Source organism: Globicephala melas, chromosome 11 (assembly GCF_963455315.2).
Source record: "Globicephala melas chromosome 11, mGloMel1.2, whole genome shotgun sequence".
In the NCBI taxonomy this organism is placed as follows: Eukaryota; Metazoa; Chordata; class Mammalia; order Artiodactyla; family Delphinidae; genus Globicephala; species Globicephala melas.
The window spans coordinates 79,632,716-79,650,736 of NC_083324.2; the positions used below are offsets into that span (position 1 = coordinate 79,632,716).

The window sequence follows — 18,021 nt, forward strand, 5'->3', positions numbered from 1 at the left end:
AGGGGGAGAAGCAGGAAGGGTGTAGCTGAGTATGGACCACACCGTGGAATGTATTTTGAGGGAGTTGATGTATTTTGACGGGGTGGAGACTGCCCCCCAGAGCAGCAGTTCTCAGCCAGGGGTCACGCGTTATGCTGGGGTGAGAGTCCCTGAAAGAGTCGCTTAGGCGATTTTTTTGCACAGCACTGCCTACCCCACCCCAGCATCAGATGAACGCCTTGTCCAGGGGAAATCCCCGTACTTCCTCTTCGCGGCCACGTGAGCTCTGCCATTTGTTAATGGAAGTGTGCTGTATCCCTCAGAGGAAAGAGCTCATCCAGGGGAGATGAGGGCAGGACAGACAGGCCCAAGAGAGAGCACAGGTGGGTGGCTCTGTGTCAGAGCCCAGTTCACGTGCCTGCTGCCACTGCCCGGCTAGACCAAGCACTCTTTTTTTTTTTTTTTTTTGGCTGTGTTGCGTCTTTGTTTCTGTGCGAGGGCTTTCTCTAGCTGTGGCTAGCGGGGGCCACTCTTCATCGCAGTGCGCGGACCTCTCACTGTCACGGCCTCTCTTGTTGCGGAGCACGGGCTGCAGACGCCCAGGCTCAGCAGTTGTGGCTCACGGGCCCAGCCGCTCCGCGGCATGTGGGATCTTCCTGGACCGGGGCACGAACCCGTGTCCCCTGCATCGGCAGGCGGACTCTCAACCACTGCGCCACTGGGCGCCTCTCTCTTCCACTCCCATTTTGGGTGCTAGGGGACGGTCAAGGGCTAGATTCGCTGGTAGCCACTAGCCACAAGTGGCTATTTACATTTAAATGAATTAAAATTAAGTAAAATTAAGAATTCAGTTCCTCCAGTTGGTCATACTAGCCCCATTTCAAATGTTCAGTGGCCACATGGGCTCGTGGCTACTGTATTGGGCAGCACAGAGAGAGAACATTTCCATCATGGCAGAAAGTTCTATGGACAGTGCTGGGCTGGGTCAGAAGCAGGGCAGGAGACAGAGAAAGGGAGAAACGAGCCGAGGGCTCCGGCGGTAGGGCTGCCTCTGTGAGGAGACCAGGGCAGTGCGGGAATGAGAGTCCAGGCCAGGGGAGCAGGGAGAAGGCTGGGTGGGCTTGGGGAAGAGGCAGAGAACCTGACCCGACTCCCAGGTCCCGCCTTCCAATACTGATACTCTTGGCAATACCAGTGAGCAATTAATTGGCTGGGGTGGGGTCAGGTTCCAAGCGGAGGGAGGGGAATGCGATGGAGGAGGAACCACCCCCTCTTAGCAGGTCTCAGGGCTCTGGTCCTCCCGTCCTGCCCTTCATCCTTCAGGGACCCAGGATTCTGCTGGCCCTCCTTGGTCCTACCGTGGATCCTACCCAGACCAAGCTGGCTGCTTCCTGTTGCTCATCCAGGCTGGGCAGTCAATTAATGGGCGACAGGGCCACCACCTTCCCAATTAGTCTTATTAGCCTCTTGCTCACACACTGGAGCCAGGGCCACCCCTCGGGGAGGGGCTGTGAGTGGCTTGTGAGTAACCAAGGCCCAGCTATGACAGGGGTCCTCAGCCCAGGCCTGTCTCCGGGCTGAGGCCTTGGCGTCCAGCACCTGCGGGCCGTCCCTGGAGCCCCCCGGAAGGGACAGGTCAGGGAACCGGCTTTGGAGTGCAGACTCCAAAGGTCCGCTCGCTGATGACACACGTAATAGCTGTGCGGCAAGCATGGTACTTGGGCAGTGACAGCAGGGCGTGGGGTGTAGATCCTTATACCCGGAGGAAGAGAGTGGAAGCTGAGTGAAGGGTCTCAGGGAAAGGGGGGCGTGGATCCAGAGGCTGTGGAGGGCTCCCAGGCGGGGTTAACCGTGAGGCGGGGGTGCGGGCCACAGCAGGTAGCCGGTACTGAAGGGAAAGTTGAAATGCCCACATCTGTGCGTGGAGGGAGGACGAGCAGTCAGAGAGGCCAACACTGGGGAAGGCAGGAGGGTGAAGGAGCCAGGGGACTGGGCCCCATGGTAAGGGTGGCCGCCCGGGAGTGAGCGGCCTTCGGGGCAGAGCACCTGGTTCCAGGTTAGGCAACGAGGAGCCCGGGCAGGCCAGCCAGGTGTTCCCAGGGCCATGATGCCCCACACTGCAGCCACCCCTGCTGCTGAGTAGGCAATACCCAAACATTACTTCAGCTCCTCCCGGCCACACCAACTTCCCCCCCCACCTGCCCCCGGCACCTCCACCTCCACCTCTCCTCCCCTCCCCACAGTGACTCCTGCCCGGGAAATGTCCAGCCCTGACATAAAGGCCCCGGGTGTCCACGAGCTGCTGTCACTCAGGAGGCCACACAGTCCAAGATGGGCTCTGCACGAGCATCCCGGATAGGGCTTGTGGGAGGGCGGGGGATGTTGGCATTGCTGCTGGCCAGTCTCCTCCTGCAAGGTAGGAGGCCGGGGGCCCTGGGCGCAGAGAGAGTGGGGAGAGGAGGGGGGCAGGACTGCAGATGCCAGGTCAGAGAAGGCTGGGGGGAGCCCTGCGTGGGGAGAGTCCAGGAGAGGACCCAGCGAGGGTGGAAGGGCAGGGGCTCTGGAATCTGATGCTTGAGTCTGGGGGCCGCTCCTCACTGCCTTGACACCTCAGGCAAACTGCTTAAATTTACTGAGCCTCCGTGTCTGAAACTCTAAAATGAGGCTACAGTTAACACCTAGCTCTAGTTTCTCTCTGAGTCTCTAGGTAATGTGTGCCGCAGTGCCGTCGAACTCCTAGACAGTTATCTCATGTTGGCTGTTGTTGTTACTATTATTATTCGAGTGCTAGAAGATGGAGTCGATATTTAATAGTCATAATAGTTGTCACCATTCATAGGGCCCTTTTTATGTGCGAGACACTCCACCAGCACTTTAACGCATTAGCTCGTTTGACCGTTAGAAGGATGGTGTGAGAGAAGCGTCCTCACGCTACACGGGAAGACACTGAGGCTTGAAGAGCTTAGGAAACCGGCTCAAGCTCACAGATTAGAAAGCAGTTAAGCCGGGATCCAAACCCCAGGCTGGGTGACTCCGGGGCCTGTGCTGTTGATCACGGTGACCTTGCCCACGGCCCCGTGGCTGTGTGGCATCGGAGGAGCAGAGGAGGAGCGCGGGGTGGGGGTGGGGGGCTGGCTGATTAGTGCAGCAGAGTGAAGGGGGCGGGGCTGCGGGCAGAGCTGGGGTTTGGCGTGGAGGTGGATGCATTGAATTTCTTTCTGAGGAGAGAATGGGGAGCTCACAGAGTGTGGAGACCTGGTTTTTGGTGGGGTGTTCAAAGGAGGAATGGCAGTAATAAATCATGTCTGATGCCTTCTGCTTTTGTAAAGCACCTTCTGCATGCGTGGTCACATCTAGTGCTCACCGTAACGCTGTGAGGAAGGTAGGGCAGATCTGGCCTCTCCAAATGTACGACCTGAAGTACGTGGCTCTGTCCACACCACTTGGGACCGGAGGTGGTTAAGGTGGGGAGTAGAGGAAGGGTGGGGGGAGGGGGAGCCTGGGTGAGGAGCAAAGGGTTAGTTAAGGAAAGAAGTAGAGGCAGAAGCGGTCAGATGTGGGCCTGGGGGCAGGGAGGCACGCGGTGCTGGCCAGCGGGGAGACAACTGATAAAGGTCAGGGGCCTCGGAGGAGGGCTGCATCCTCGTGTCCCTGAGCTGGGCTCGGGGTGCAGGGTCCTGTCCTGCTGGTACAAGCGGGTTCTGAAGCAACAGTGCGTGCCCCCATGTCCTGGCCCCCACCCAGCTTTCCTGGCATGGGCGGTGCCGAGGCGGGAAGCAGAATTTCCATTCTGTACCCAAGCCTGGCCTCTCGAGGGGAAGCTGGCGACCCAATCATAATCCTCAAGTGTCCTGTCCTCTACTGCTGTCCCCCTGCCCCTCCCCCACTTTCTCTTTTTCTCAGTGTCTGTTTGGCTATTTTTCCTCCCTTCTCAGTCCTCTGTGGTTCTGTCTTTCATCTCCTCCTTCCATCTGGTCCCACGGTCTCCCCCACCTCTCAGAGTCTCAGTCTCCCCCACTCTCCATCTCTTTGGGGTCTCCCTGCCTTTTCCACCCCAAACTCTCCCTGGGCTCCTCTCAGGAGAGATCAGAGTAGCAGATGACTGAGGTGGGTCTGGGAGGGGAGAAAGAAAGTCCAGCCTCTCTGGCCCTTGCTAACCACTACTTTCCTCCCCAGGGACCTTGGCCAAGAGCATTGGGACCTTCTCAGACCCCTGCAGGGACCACACGAGTATCACCTCCCCCAGTGACCCCTGTCTCCTGGGGAAGGGGAGCTCCAGCAGCTTCAGTAGCCAAAGTGGCTCCAGCAGTTCCAGCAGTTTTCTTTCGAGTTCCAGTGGCTCCCATGGTGGCTCCCGTGGTGGCTCCAGTGGCGGCTCCAGTGGCTCCCGTGGCGGCTCCAGTGGCGGCTCCAGCGGGTCCATTGCTACCCAGGGTCGTTCTTCAGGATTTCCGTTATTTAAGCCAGGAACGGGGTATTCGCAGATAAGCTACTCCTCTGGACCTAGCCCTAGTCTACAGGGTGCATCTAGTTCCTCCCAATCAGGAAGCCTCAGCTCCCAGTCTGGAGGAGGCTCGAGCTCTTCTGTTTCCCAGATCTCCTCGATGTCCAGCAGCAGTGGCCAGGAGGTCAACGCCAAGCTGAGTCCCTGTAGTTCCAACATCCCTGACTCTCCCTGCAGTGGGGGACCCATCGTCTCGCACTCTGGCCCCTACATCTCCAGCTCCCATTCTGTGTCTGGGGGTAAAATGCCTGGAGTGCTGGTGGTGGAGCAGCACGGCTCTGGTGGCCCCAGAGTGGGTCAAAGCGTCCCCTGTAGCAATGGTGGCCTTCCGGGGAAGCCCTGCCCCCCCATCACCTCTGTAGGCAAATATGGCAGCTATGAGGTGGTGGGTGGCTCCTCTGACAGTTATCTGGTCCCAGGCATGACCTACATCAGGGGCAAAATCTACCCGGTGGGCCACTTCATCAAAGAGCACCCCATCAAAGGCTCTCCAGGGGTTCCCTCCTTTGCAGCCGGGGCCCCCATCTCTGAGGGCAAATACTTCTCCAGCATCCCCATCATCCCCAGCCACAGCTCTTCTAGTTCCAACATCTACCAGTCGGGAGCTTCCTCGGCCATTGTGTTCCAGCCGGTGGGCTCTGGTGGGGTCCTGCCCTATGGCGTTGGCTCCAAGGGCTCTAAGGAGCCCTGCTCCCTCTCTAGCTCTGGAGTCCACAGCAGCTCTAGCCTTTCCAGCAGTTCTGGTTCATCTTTCCAGCCCTGTGGTGGTGTTTCCCAGAGGCCCAGCTCCTCACCAGGCACTGGCTCCTTCAGTGGCAGCTCCAGCTCCCAATCCCATGGCAAAATCATCCTCCAACCCTGTGGCAGCAAGTCCAGCTCTTCTGGTCACTCTTGCATTTCTGTCTCCTCTTCAACATTGAGTAGGCGTCAAGCTGGCTCTTCCCAACATGACCCCTCAGCTGGTGCCAAGCCCTGTGGCTTTGGCAGCTCTGGAACGATCCCCTGCCACTCCATCCGGGACATCCTAACCCAAGCGAAACCCCTGGGGCCCCAGCTAGCTGACCCTGAAGTTCTCCTACCCCAGGGAGAGTTACCTAACAGTCCATAAAGCAGATTTTGCCTACACACACGTGCAGGCACACACACACACACACACACACACACACGCACGCACCGTCTCCCAGGTGGGAGAAGTCCAGGAGCCCAGCCATGGGGGTAGCTCAGTTTTCTTCCACCCTCCCAAGACAGCTGCTCTGCTTCCCCCGTTGTCCCAATGTGGCAGACTCTCCCTTATCAGCTCTTCTTTCTTTACCTCCCCAAATTGTAGGCTCCAAATCCCTTTCCTCATTCTCTCCTACTGTTTAGATTCCCATTGTACTGCAGTGCCCTCCCTGCCAGATACCCTCTCCCTAGCATTTCCTCTGCCATTTCTTTGAGACAGTATAGTCCATTGGCTAACCCTACTCATTCCGATTCTTGACTGGGAACCCCCTGAAATGTCCTACAGTAACTCTGATGCCTGGACAAGCCATCCCCTCCCCACCCCCCTGCCCCCCCTTTGCCAAATAAAGCACAATCCAAACAGTTATTTGAAAACAGTGACCATTTTTCACTGATCTCATTTCACCATCTGGTCAACCAGCATGATATCCTGTTGGGTTCTCACACTCCCAATTCCACTCCCACGCTCCATTACAGAGCTCAGCACACCCTTTTTGAGTTCCCAACATTCCTCTTTGTCTCTCAAGGTCTCCATCTCAGTCCCCCTTCCTGGCTGCCACTTCCCTCAACGTTCAGAGGCTTCCCTGTGTGTAGGAGATACCAGGATATCTGCAGAGACTGGAGCAGGCTCCCTGCTCTCTCTGGGTCCTGGACAGATGTCTCAATAAACTGTGTGAACTGGATTAGACTTTTTGCCTTCTTGGAGCCCTGGGTCTCCTCTTGGGACCTGAGTGATGCTCTCCTATGCCTCTAAAGGTCCTGTGTTCCCCACTTTCATTCATAAATTGGCCTGGTATTTCTTACATCTTACAGCTCCTCCCACAAAGGAGGAAAACCATAAATATTTGTTAAACTGAAAGCAGGGGTTAGTTGGTCTCCCAGATCCTTCCTCTCACATCTCTTCTCTCTTGTTGCCCCAGGAAATCCATTCTTGTTCCACTGCCCATTCACTCTGCAGTCCTCCCCTCTCCTTACATAGAGCCTTAATGATTTCCTCCCCCTCCCCACCTGACTCCTTCTCCTTATCCATTAGTTGGCCTCACCTTCAAGATGCCATCCTCTCTGGGAGTCCCGAGCATCGATTTCCTGGGTTTCTGGGACACCAGGAGCCTTGGGAAGGCTGGAACACAGCAGCCCGGACCACATTCCTGGGGACTGAGTAGGAGCTAAGGGGGGCGTGGTTCTGGGAGCTGCGGGTGGAGGAAGTGAAAGACAGAGAGGACAGGGGCATGACGGGTGTGCAGCCGAGCAAGGTGACCCACTGACCTACATTGAAACGCCCCAGCCCATGACAGAACAGTGTCCTTCCCAGCAGTGTCCTCTCCACCTTCACACTCCTGCTGCCTCTGCTGTGGTTCTAGAGTGAGAGCTGGGAGAGGTGAGAGGGCTGAACACTACAGTGGGGAAGGGGAGGTGGCCTCCATGGGAGAAGATTGAAAAAGTAGACAGGGTGCCAAGGGCCACGCGACTATGTTCTGGAGACAGCAGGGAAGACACTGAGGCCAAGGAAGCTCTCATGCCCCAAGGAGGGGAGGGTGGGCTGTGCTCACCCTTACAGGAAGAGCCTCACCCCAAAGCACAGGCCACCTCTCAGAGCCTCTGCTTGGCTGCAAAGGAATTCACCCCCACCTTAGGATCTAGCTCATTCCCTCCTATAGGGATGATGTCAGCTGGCCCCAAATCTAGGACTGTTGTTGAATTCTCGAATCAGCAGAAATTTGTTTTGTTGATCAGAAATGACCTGGGGCAACTGAGCCAACCTGCAGGGTTGACTGAAGACAGAGGAGGGCTCCAGAACAGTCCCGTTTCTGTCATCACTGTGGGGTCACCCTTGGTTACCATGTGCCCCCTGGACTGCAGCCAATGACAGGAATCAAGGCCCTCAGAGGCTCTGTGGACTGCAATTGTGGGAGGGACGCAGCCTCTGACACGAGTATTCCTCTAGTTTCTGGTGTGATCCAGGTCAAAATGTTTTGCAAAGCTGTTGGATGTCACCCCAAAAGGCTGCTGCCCTGTACCCACTGGCCAGATCTGCACTCTTTTTAAAAAAGTTTTTATTGGAGTGTATGTTGTCCACTGGCCAGATCTGGAGGAGCTCTTTACCCTTCCAGTAGCCAGCTGGCAGGGGCTGGGGATGAGGATGGAATGGTAAAACCTAACAGCTAATATTTAAACTTCATGCAACAAGAGAAGCCTAGTCTGGGTGCGTCTTGGAAGCAATAGAGAAACAAAGGCGCTTAAACACTTTTTATAGGAAAAATTCAAACATATTTAAGAGTAGACAAAATACTTAATGAATCCCTATGCTCTCATCAATCAGCCTTAACAATGATCAGCTCATGGCTATTTGACATGTCAATGCCCTCCTTCTACTTAGTTGGAAACATCTGCTCTCTCTCTCTCTCTCTGTATCTCTTGTGTATTCTGTGGACACATTTGACCATCTAAGGTAGGCAGACTTGTGCCCTCCCCATGACCAGAGATGTCCACGTCCTGATGCCTGGAAACTGAATATGTGAGGTTACATAACAAAGGGAAACTGTTTGCAGATGGAATTACGGTTGTTAGTCAGATGACCTTAAAGTAGAAAGATTATATGGGATTATTTGGGTGAGTCCGAGGTAATCATAAGGGTCTTTAAATATGGGAGAGGGAAGAAGGGGAGGTCAGACTGATGCCACGTGAGAAGATCCTGCTGTTTCTGGCTTTGAACATGGAGGAAGGGGACCATGAGCCGAGGAACTCAGGTGGCCTCTGGAAGCTGGAAGATGCAGGGAAATGGATTCTTCCCCAGGGCCTCCAGAAAGGCTCTACCAACACCTCAATCTTAACTCAGTGAGACCCATGTCAGACTTCTGCTCTTCAAAATTGTAAGATAGTAAATTTGTGTTGTTGTAAGCCATTAAGTTTGTGGTGACTGGCTATAGCAGCCATAGCAAACCAACACACCGTCATCTCTTAAGGATGGGAACCAGGTCTGTTTCCCTAGACACAGGGTCTCATCTAGGAGCAGCGCCTCAGAAGGGGGCCACTTCTGCACCCCAGAACCTCCTGCAGGTTGAGGTCAAGATGATGTAGCTACGGGGATGCACGAGAAAGGGGTGCTGGAAGAGAATGGTATGGATCCCAAAGAGAAACAGAATCAGGTGTTTCTATTGTTGAGAAGTCAGTGAAGAGATTGGGACCCCAAGGGTGAAGGTCCTCATGTGCCTGGTGTCAGCAGCCAGGAAGGGTAGGGCTGGCAACGAGTGATGAGCTGTGAGCCAGGACACCTGGGTTAGGAAGGGGTGGGGAGCTTGAGGAGAGGAGCAGGGTGGGAACACCCAGCTTCCCTGAGTCATTCAAGTGACATCTGTTGCCACAGAATGAATTAGGAACGAGGGTGGAACGTAGAGCTATATTGTTTCCACAACCACTGGCTCAGCCTGTTTCTGATGTCCCCCACCCACTAACAGGATAAAGGGCTGGCTGTCTTGAGGCTGAGGGAGATGCAGAGCGAGATGCAGGGCCATGTCGCAGGGAGCCGGGCTCCTCTGGGCCTGCTTCTGGTCTGTCTTCATCTCCCAGGTATGGAGGCTGTGGCAACCTTTGGGCAGGAGCGGACTGGTGGTCCTCGGGGAACTGGGACTGAGGGAAGAGGTAAAGGTGGGAGTGTGTACAGTTGGGTCCCTGAGGGAGGAAAGAGTTGGCACAGGCAAAGTGAAGGGACTTGAAGCAAAGGGAATCAGGGAGTCAGGGAAGGGAGGGCACTGAGACTAAATATCTGGTCCACTGGCTGCCTCCTCTTCCCCTTCCCTCAGGCCTCTTTGCCCGGAGCATCGGTGTGCCGGAGGAGAAATTTCCCCAAGACTTGGGGATCAACCTGCCTCTGCTTGAACGACCTTCCTTGACCAGCCCCTCCAACTTGGAACATCCTCAGCCCAAACCAGACCCTGAGCCTAATGATTCGGCAAGGGCTCCTCTGGAGCCCAATGCTTCTCCATCACCTGGCTCTCAACCTGCAGGAGGTGCTGGGGTACAGATGTGGCCCCCATCTGGGGAGCTGCCCTACATGGATTCCTGGTCCTCGGAGGACCCTTGGCCGATGATGCCTGCTGTGTTCGAGGACTACGTGGGAGAAGAGCTGCCTGAAGAACCGTCCTACTTTTCTAGTGAGGCTGCCCTCCCTCCGGGCAGTGGGCCTTTTCTTGCAGAGCCCTTTGCATACCCCGCGGACCCCTCACCCGAGGCTTCACTCCTCCCCCAGGACTCTGAGTCTAGAGGGCCACTCCACTCTACTGTGCTGGACGTCCCGAGAAAAATCCTTGCCCGACCCCGTCCCGGGTCTCTCCTCAATGGGATTCCATGGTCACTTCTGCCTGGTTTCCCCTGGGGGGCCCTGAGTCCCAGTGTACCCTGGGGAGGTGGAGGTCCTGGCACTGGATGGAGACCCTTTTACCCTGTGGGAAACTGGGGTAACATTAATCCATACCCAAGTACTAGCTGGGGGTATCCAGGTGCCAGATGGAAGACTATTAATTGGTATCCAGGTACTAGCAGGAAGAATATTTATCTACACCCAGGCAATAATCAATTTCCTCCCGGAGTTCTCCGTGCTCCTGGCTCTTATAGGAGCATCCCAGACAGCTTTCCCAATCCTCAAAACCCTGAGTCATAATGGAGTTAGGAGAATGACAGAGCGGGGGCAGCCCTAAGTTAGAAGTCAGAGAGGGGAGTCCTGCTCCCTCCCCTTGCAGTATGAGCTAAATCAAGATCCTATCAGCTGTTTTCTAGCGTCCTCTCCACTTTCACTGCCTCCCTGCTCCCCATATGCTGATCTCCAATAAAACACAGCACTTACTGAATCCGCTTCTTGTCAGTGTCTTTGTTTCTGGGTGCAAACTGGAGTTTTGTCCATCCCCATTTTCTAGTCATCCTCATGTCCCTCTAGGGTCCTCCTGACACTCTCTTGCTATCCCCATCCTTTGCAAAAGATCAAAGCCCAGGTGTTTGAGGGTGGGGCCTTGTGGTCTCATCTGCGCCAAGTGGGAGAGCTGGTTCTAGAATAGTCCTGGAATCTGAAAAGGGGAGGAGGGGCAGCAGGACTAACTGAGGTGGCACCTGTGGCAGGAGGCAAGGATGAGGTCCAGGAGGTTGGTACCAGGACCAAGTGGGGAATGAATAGTCTTTGATTCAGAGACACAGAGGGTCAGAGAGAGTCATTTTTGTCTATGCTTACCTTTTCTTCCCAGAAAGTTACGGTTCTTGGAAGTGGAAGAGGCATTGATCTCCCTTACACGCATCACTTGGTACACTGTGCCCCAGAGAACCACAGACTTTGGGCATTTGCTGAACAAATAGCCGACCTCAATAGAGGAAGAAAGGAAAGGGAGAAGGGACAGGGAGAGAGAAACTTGGAGCCAACAGTCCTGCCTATGGCTGCATTTGATGCGTTTATTCTCAAGTGATGACACAGTCTCTTCTTTTGGTCACACTACCCTCCCTTTGGTTTTCCCAGGAGCTCAGTATCCTTGTACAGGAGTTGGAGTGGGGTGAGGAAGGGTCATTCTAAGAAAGTGCAGAAGGAAGTTAACAGAAGCTGGTGGGGGTGATGGGGTTTCCAGGGGGCACACTTCTGGTGTCCACCCATGTCTTCCCATCACCAGTCACACCACCCTCTATCACCCCAACCTCCTCCCCCAGTTCTTTCCCACCCTGGACTCTCACTTTCTCCCTGTCCTGGGGCAGGCAGTTCTGTTTTCAGCACCTGTCTCTTCCACAAGCCCAAGCTCATTCTCAGGCTTGGTCTCATTTCTGTCTGTCCCTGTTTCTGGCTGCCTCCCTCTCACTCCTATTTGCACTTTTAAATTCTGTGTCAGCACTCCCCTCCTCTGTTCCCCACAAGCACCACGGGAAAGGGACTTTGCTTGTTCACTGCGGAACTCCCAGCACCACGGACAGCGTCTGGACCAAGGTCAGCACTCAGCAAACACTGAGTCAACGCACTCGCACTCTCTCTCTGACTCCCTTGTTTTCTCTCTTCTTCCACTTTATTCCTGAGCCACAGGGCTGCACACAGACTCCCATCTGTACTGCTACCATACCCTTCCCAGAGCCTCACTGACATCTCCCTAGAAACCCCACAAAACCCTTCCTAGCTTGGGAATGCTCCAAGAATTCCATTCTTACACCTTCATTAACAACTGTGAGGAAGAGGCTGTAAGATAAAGAAACTGAAGCTCAGAGAGATTAAGCAATTTACACAAGGTGACATAGCTAACACGTGACAGAGTCAGTGACTCAAACCAAATTTTTCTATGTGTCCAGGGAGTGTTCAAGTATATTATGCAATTAACAAAAACCCATCTAATTTTTATTGAGTACTTGCTATGTGCCAGACTCTGGACGAGTTGCTTTCACAACACCCTTCCAGCTAATTGCCACAACAATCCCATTGTGTAGGCACTGCTGGGCCCATTATACAGGTGGAGATACTGAGGCCCAGAGAGGGAGGTGAGCCAAGGCTGACAGAGGTAACACTGAGCCGGGGGAGTGCAGTTCATCCACTACTCGCTGCTGATGGATGGTCCCGGGTAGCCGTGGTCAGCTTTGTCGGATTGGTCTTTGCTTTAGGGCTAGTTGTTGCTATTAAAAAAAAAAAAAGTGAGATTGGTCAGTAATCTGTGATATAATAAATGTCCTAAGGTCTGCAGTGGGAGCTGCTGCTCATATACAGATTTTTACATTTTTATTAGTGGTTAATTGGTGGAAGTAGTTGCTGGAGTAGCAGGAGTCATTTCTTGAAGGTTCTACAGTAGAGAGAGCACTTGGCTGGAAGTTGGAAGACAAGGTTCCCCTTCCATGTGCCCACACAGCTCTCTCTGCTGTGACAATTTGGGCTGGTCATTTGCCTCTGCAGACCTTAGTTTTCTCATCTGTAAAATGGGATGGCAGCAGATGTCCAATCTACCTCGCAGGATTGTTATGAAACTTAATTAAGATAATGATAGGACTTCCCTGGTGGTGCAGTGGTTAAGACTCTGCGGTCCCAATGCAGGGGGCCCAGGTTCGTTCCCTGGTCAGGAAACTAGATCCCACATGCATGCCACAACTAAGACTGGGCCACAACCAAATAAAAAAAAATAAATGATAATAAATAAATAAATATTAAAAAAAAGGTAATGATAAAGTGCATTAGAGACTGAAAAATGGAGCAGGTGTAAGGGCCTGATTATAATGCAAAATGTTGTCTCAATGAGGCAGTCCTGGTGGCATCACAGAGAAGGAGAGTTCTCAGCCCACAGTGGGCTGGTCAGGGAAGTGGCCGTAGTTGACTTCACGGTTGACTGTTGAGTGTGGTGTGATGCTTCCCCCTGGGAATTACACTCAAGAGAATTATTCCAAGATCAAGAAGGGAGAGTTGGTTCCTCCTTGAACTATTTCATTCCTCAAACAAACTTGTGTTCTCTCAGACGTTTTTCACTTACACACACACTCTCGGGTGATTGTAATAATGGCGTCCTTTATCACGTATTTACCATGAACAAAATGTGTTACAGGGTTATCTCAACTCTCACAACAATTCTAGGATGTACTTACTCTGATTATTTCTATTTTACGGGTGAAGAGACTGAGGCTCAGCAAGGTTAGGTAACTTGCTGAAGGTCACACAGCCAGTAAGAGGTGGAGCTTGGGTATGGTACCACTTGGAAACCACAAGCAAAGTTGGGCAAACTGCACAGAGCAGGTGAAAGCAAGATTCTCCAGCCCCTACAGTTTAATCACCACCTGGAGTCCTTCCTCCGACACGTCCATTTTCAGCCATTTTCATGTCATCTGAAGACCAGCAGCCAGCCTGTGCTTTTGTCTCTCCAGACCAAATGCCTGCCTCTTGTGTTCCTCTCATTCCACTGGAAGGATGTCCCCTATTGCCTTTTTATACCTCTTTCTTTCTTTCTTTTCTTTTTTTTTTTTTCATTGTTTGGCAGCTCACGGGATCTTAGTTCCTCAACCAGGGATAGAACCCGCGCCTTCGGCAATGAAAGCATCGAATCCTAACCACAGGACCACCAGGGGACTCCCTCTACCTCTTTCTAGGTCTGCTTTCTCCCTTTGCTGTCAGGAAACTGGTAAACACAACAGGAAGACACTTTTATGAGCCCAGATTGTCACACGTGAGAGTGAGCACACCAGCCCTCGGGAAGACTGGCCACATGCCAGGGTTTCTAGTTCTGTCCACTCACAGAATATCCTGGTCAAGGAGGCCTGTACAGTCCAGGGGAGGGATAGTGGGAGGAGAATAGGTGTTTCAGGTCTTAGAGGCATGGTCGTGGCCAGGGTAGGAAGGACCGTTTTCACATTCTCAGTAGCAATGACTGTTCGGGGTTGTTATTGTCCCCACAGAGATCAGTGGGGTGGATATGGCTTATCCTGAGGTGGTAGTAAAGTTGGTGCTATACCTGCTGTTTGGTTTAAAGCAGTGGGCTAGGGGCTTCCCTGGTGGCGCAGTGCTTGAGAATCCGCCTGCCAATGCAGGGGACATGGGTTCGATCCCTGGTCCGGGAAGATCCCACATGTCGTGGAGCAACTAAGCCCGTGCACCACAACTACTGAGCCTGCGCTCTAGAGCCCATGAGCCACAACTGCTGAGCCCGTACGCCACAACTACTGAAGCTCGCGCGCCTAGAGCCCATACTCCGCAACAAGAGAAGCCACCGCAATGAGAAGCCCACCCACCGCAAAGAAGAGTAGCCCCCGCACACCGTAACTAGAGAAAGCCCACGCGCAGCAAGGAAGACCCAACGCAGCCAAAAAGAAATAAATTTATAAAAAAAATAAATAAATAAAGCAGTGGGCTAGGTTGACGTGAAATAATTTCTGGTCTAATAGGGTCTCCAGTTAGGCAAGTCCCACTGTGGAAAGGTGGTAGAAACAAGTTGTGAACTAGTTTTGAGACCATTTAATCTTTCTTGGCCTCAGGAAGGCAGTTATGACTGATTGAGCGGAAGCCGTTTTCTTTGGCCTGTTTCTCAGTGTTCCTCTGTCTCCTCTCTATGTACCTTTTTTCGGTGCTTAACTGCTCCCTGGCTACCCAGGACAATCCATCAGGATTCCCCTCTGGCTGGTCTGACCATTCATCCCATGCACTGGACTTTCCCCCTTGCCTCACCCCCATCAAAACCCACCTCTCCTGTACCCCACTTCTTTGGGGCTCTCTGTTCACTGTGACATTGTAAGATGCTGAATTCAGAAGAACTGACTGTTAGTGATGAACAGGGGCGAAGATGATGAGCCTAGAAAGATAAAACCAATCTACTATGTTAGTGGGCCCTTAATTATCTGACCCCAGCCTCCCCTCCTGGAACACACCGCCATTGTCTAAAGGACTTTAAGGCATTTCTGTGTAATGTAAAGTTTATCACCCTTACGAGTTTGTTAAACAATTAACATTTAAGCACAAAACAACCTTCCTCTGCATACTACTTACATAACTACTACCTCAAAACTTACAGATTTAATAAACCAAATTTTATTCAAACATTGATATTGTTTCACACTTAAACCAATTTAAGCATTTAATTCAGATCTCAAGTCTGATGTGTAAGATTCTCTTAAATGTCTTAACCCCCCCAAGCAGCAAACAAACACAAAAGTTATTATAACATTTACAAAACCAATCACTTCACTTCCACTAAAAATCAGTTATGAAAGCCTAGTTCCATGGATTTAAGCTTCTTTCTTTTTTTTTATTCCTTAAATTCTTTTTATTTTTTAAAAAACCCTTATTTTTTTCCCCGTTGCCATAATGCATTTTTATTTTTTAAACTTATTTCTTTATTATCCTTCTCTTTCCTCTTCTATTCTTGGGTTGGGTTGCCTTTCTAGGATGTCAGTATTTTCTCTTTTTATCCCATCCTGAGGTTTCAATAAACTTAGGAATGGCATGTGACCACTTTAGTCTTGTCTGGACACGAGACGTGGTCGCACAGCTTATGATTCAGATCTGGGCTGCTGATCCCCAGCATGAGCTGTGGCTCTTTCCTTCTCCTCCCCGCCCCTCTTCCTCTTTCTCCTTTCCTCCTCCTCCTTTTTCTCTTTCTCCTCTTCCTTCTTCTAATTAAAGAAGACTAGTTGAGTCAATAAAACTTAAAAAAAAACTTTCTTGAGATATTAATTTACACACCATACAATTTGCCCATTGAAAGTCTATACTTCAGTTTTCAGTATACTCACAGAGTTGTGCAAACATCACCACAATCAATTTTAGAACGTTTTCATTGTTCCCCAGAGAAAGTCCGTGCCCATTAGCAGTCACTCCCCATTCCCCTTCCCCTAGCCCTAGGCAACCACCACTCTACTTTCTGTCTCTATGAATTTACCTATTCTGGACATTTCATATAAATAGAAAATACAATATGTAGTCTTCTGTGACTGGCTTCCTTCACTTAGCACAATGTTTTCAAGGTTCATCCATGTTGTAGCAGGTATCAGCACTTCATTTCTTTTTATTGTTGAATTCTCTATTATTTCATTGTATAGGTACAACACACTGTATTTATCCATTCATCCGTTGATGGATATTCTGAGCAGTTTTCACTTTTTGGCTATCATGTATCATGGTGCTATAAACATTTGTGTGCAAGTATTTGTGTAGACATGTATTTTCATTTCTCTGGAGTATATACCTAGGAGTGACTTTCTGGGTCACATGGTAACCCCATGTTAAGCCTTTTGAGGAACTGCCGAACCGTGATTCTCCAAAGCTGCTTCACCATTTCACATTCCCACCAGCTGTCTATGAAGATTCCAATTTTTCCATATTCTTGTCAACAGTTGTTATTATCTGTCTTTTTATTAGAGCCTGCCTAGTGGCTTTGAAACTGTATCTCACTGGAGAATAAAACTCTTTTTAAGTGTATAGATTTTAGAATTTTGCAATGCGGGTCTCTCACTGTTGTGGCCTCTCCCGCTGCGGAGCACAGGCTCCGGACGCGCAGGCTCAGCGGCATGCGGGATGCGGGATGCGGGATGCGGGATGCGGGATCCTCCCGGACCGGGGCACGAACCCGTGTCCCCTGCATCGGCAGGCGGACTCCCAACCACTGCGCCACCAGGGAAGCCCAATTAAGAAGACTTTTAATGTCACCAAGAGGCTGAAGGAGAGGAACACACCCTGGACCAGGTTGTGTGTGAGAACAAAGCAGAGGCACAGAGTCAGCTCACTGTAGAGACTCTGAAGTCATTAGATTGGGACAGGATTACGTGCTCAGTGATTTCTGCACCTGGCTAGGTCTGTTTGAGCTATAGTCATTCAGGGTGAGACCGTATTCAACCCTGTTACGGGTTGAATTATGTCCCTCTATGTTGAAGTCCTGACTCTGGGTACCTATGAATGTCATCTTATTTGGAAATAGGGTCTTTACAGAAGTAATCATGTTAACATGAGATCATTAGGGTGGGGCTTAATCCAATAGGACTGGTGTCCATATAAAGAGGAGGAAATTCGGACACAGACACACACAGAGGGAAGACAATGTAAAGACATAAGGATAATGTCACCTACAAGACAAGGAACGCCTGAGACTACTGGAAGCAAGGAGAGAGGCATGGAACAGATAGATTCTCAGGGCCTTCAGAAGGAACCAACTCTGCTGACACCTTGGGTTCAGATTTCTAGCTCCAGAACAGCGAGACAACAGGTTTCTCTTGTTTAAGACACCCAGTTTGTGATGCTGTGTAGGGCAGCCCTAGCAACTATGCAAACCCTTTAACATACACCTCCTTCACCTGCCACCTCTCCAGTCTTCTCTCCAGGATCACCCGAGTTGTTACCAGTCATCTGCAACTCAGTGCAATGGACTCTAAGATAACTTGCTTGAGAGCAGGTTACACTGTTCACTCATTTAGCTGTCAACATTGCACACTTACTATGTCAAGGCACTGGGGCTACAGTAGGGAACACGACTCACATGGTCCCTTCCTCCTGGACCTTACAGGCTAACAGGGGTGAAAAACACATCACATGTTTACATGAAGAATACTGAATTTAAAACAGTGATGTGTTATAGAGCAGGGCAGTCCTGTGTGTGTGTGTGTGTGTGTGTGTGTGTGTGTGTGTGTGTGAAGGGGCTTGGAGGATCGTGGCAGGGCAGGCACCTTCCAGGCAGAAGGAGCAGCTGTGTAGGACTTCCCTGGTGGTCCAGTGGTTGGGACTCTACGCTTCCAGTGCAGGGGGCGTGGGTTCGTTTCCTGGTTGGGGAACTAAGATCCCACATGCAGAGCGGCCAAAAAAAAAGAAAGAAGAAGAAGGAACAGCTGTTTGAGGAGGGGAGGCACTG

At 51.6% G+C, this 18,021-nt stretch overlaps 2 protein-coding genes across 2 annotated transcripts; both read left to right on the forward strand.

Annotated features, from left to right (window-relative positions):
• Window positions 1-2,310: 2,310 nt before the first annotated feature.
• On the forward strand, window positions 2,311-5,591 carry CDSN (corneodesmosin). Its single transcript, XM_030850673.2, has 2 exons — window positions 2,311-2,395; window positions 4,156-5,591. The coding sequence occupies exons 1-2, from the start codon at window positions 2,311-2,313 to the stop codon at window positions 5,589-5,591; spliced, it is 1,521 nt and encodes a 506-aa protein (XP_030706533.2).
• Window positions 5,592-9,192: 3,601 nt separating this feature from the next.
• On the forward strand, window positions 9,193-10,361 carry C11H6orf15 (chromosome 11 C6orf15 homolog). The gene is made up of 2 exons (XM_030850674.2): window positions 9,193-9,271; window positions 9,505-10,361. The coding sequence occupies exons 1-2, from the start codon at window positions 9,193-9,195 to the stop codon at window positions 10,359-10,361; spliced, it is 936 nt and encodes a 311-aa protein (XP_030706534.2).
• The last annotated feature ends 7,660 nt before the right edge of the window (window positions 10,362-18,021 follow it).

Bases quoted from the DNA above. Each gene is read 5' to 3' on its own strand.
- CDSN (XM_030850673.2), top strand. From the start codon at position 2,311: ATGGGCTCTGCACGAGCATCCCGGATAGGGCTTGTGGGAGGGCGGGGG. The intron at 2,396-4,155 runs GTAGGAGGCCGG...TTTCCTCCCCAG, and splicing joins GGCCAGTCTCCTCCTGCAAG to GGACCTTGGCCAAGAGCATT.
- C11H6orf15 (XM_030850674.2), top strand. From the start codon at position 9,193: ATGCAGAGCGAGATGCAGGGCCATGTCGCAGGGAGCCGGGCTCCTCTG. The intron at 9,272-9,504 runs GTATGGAGGCTG...CCCTTCCCTCAG, and splicing joins GGTCTGTCTTCATCTCCCAG to GCCTCTTTGCCCGGAGCATC.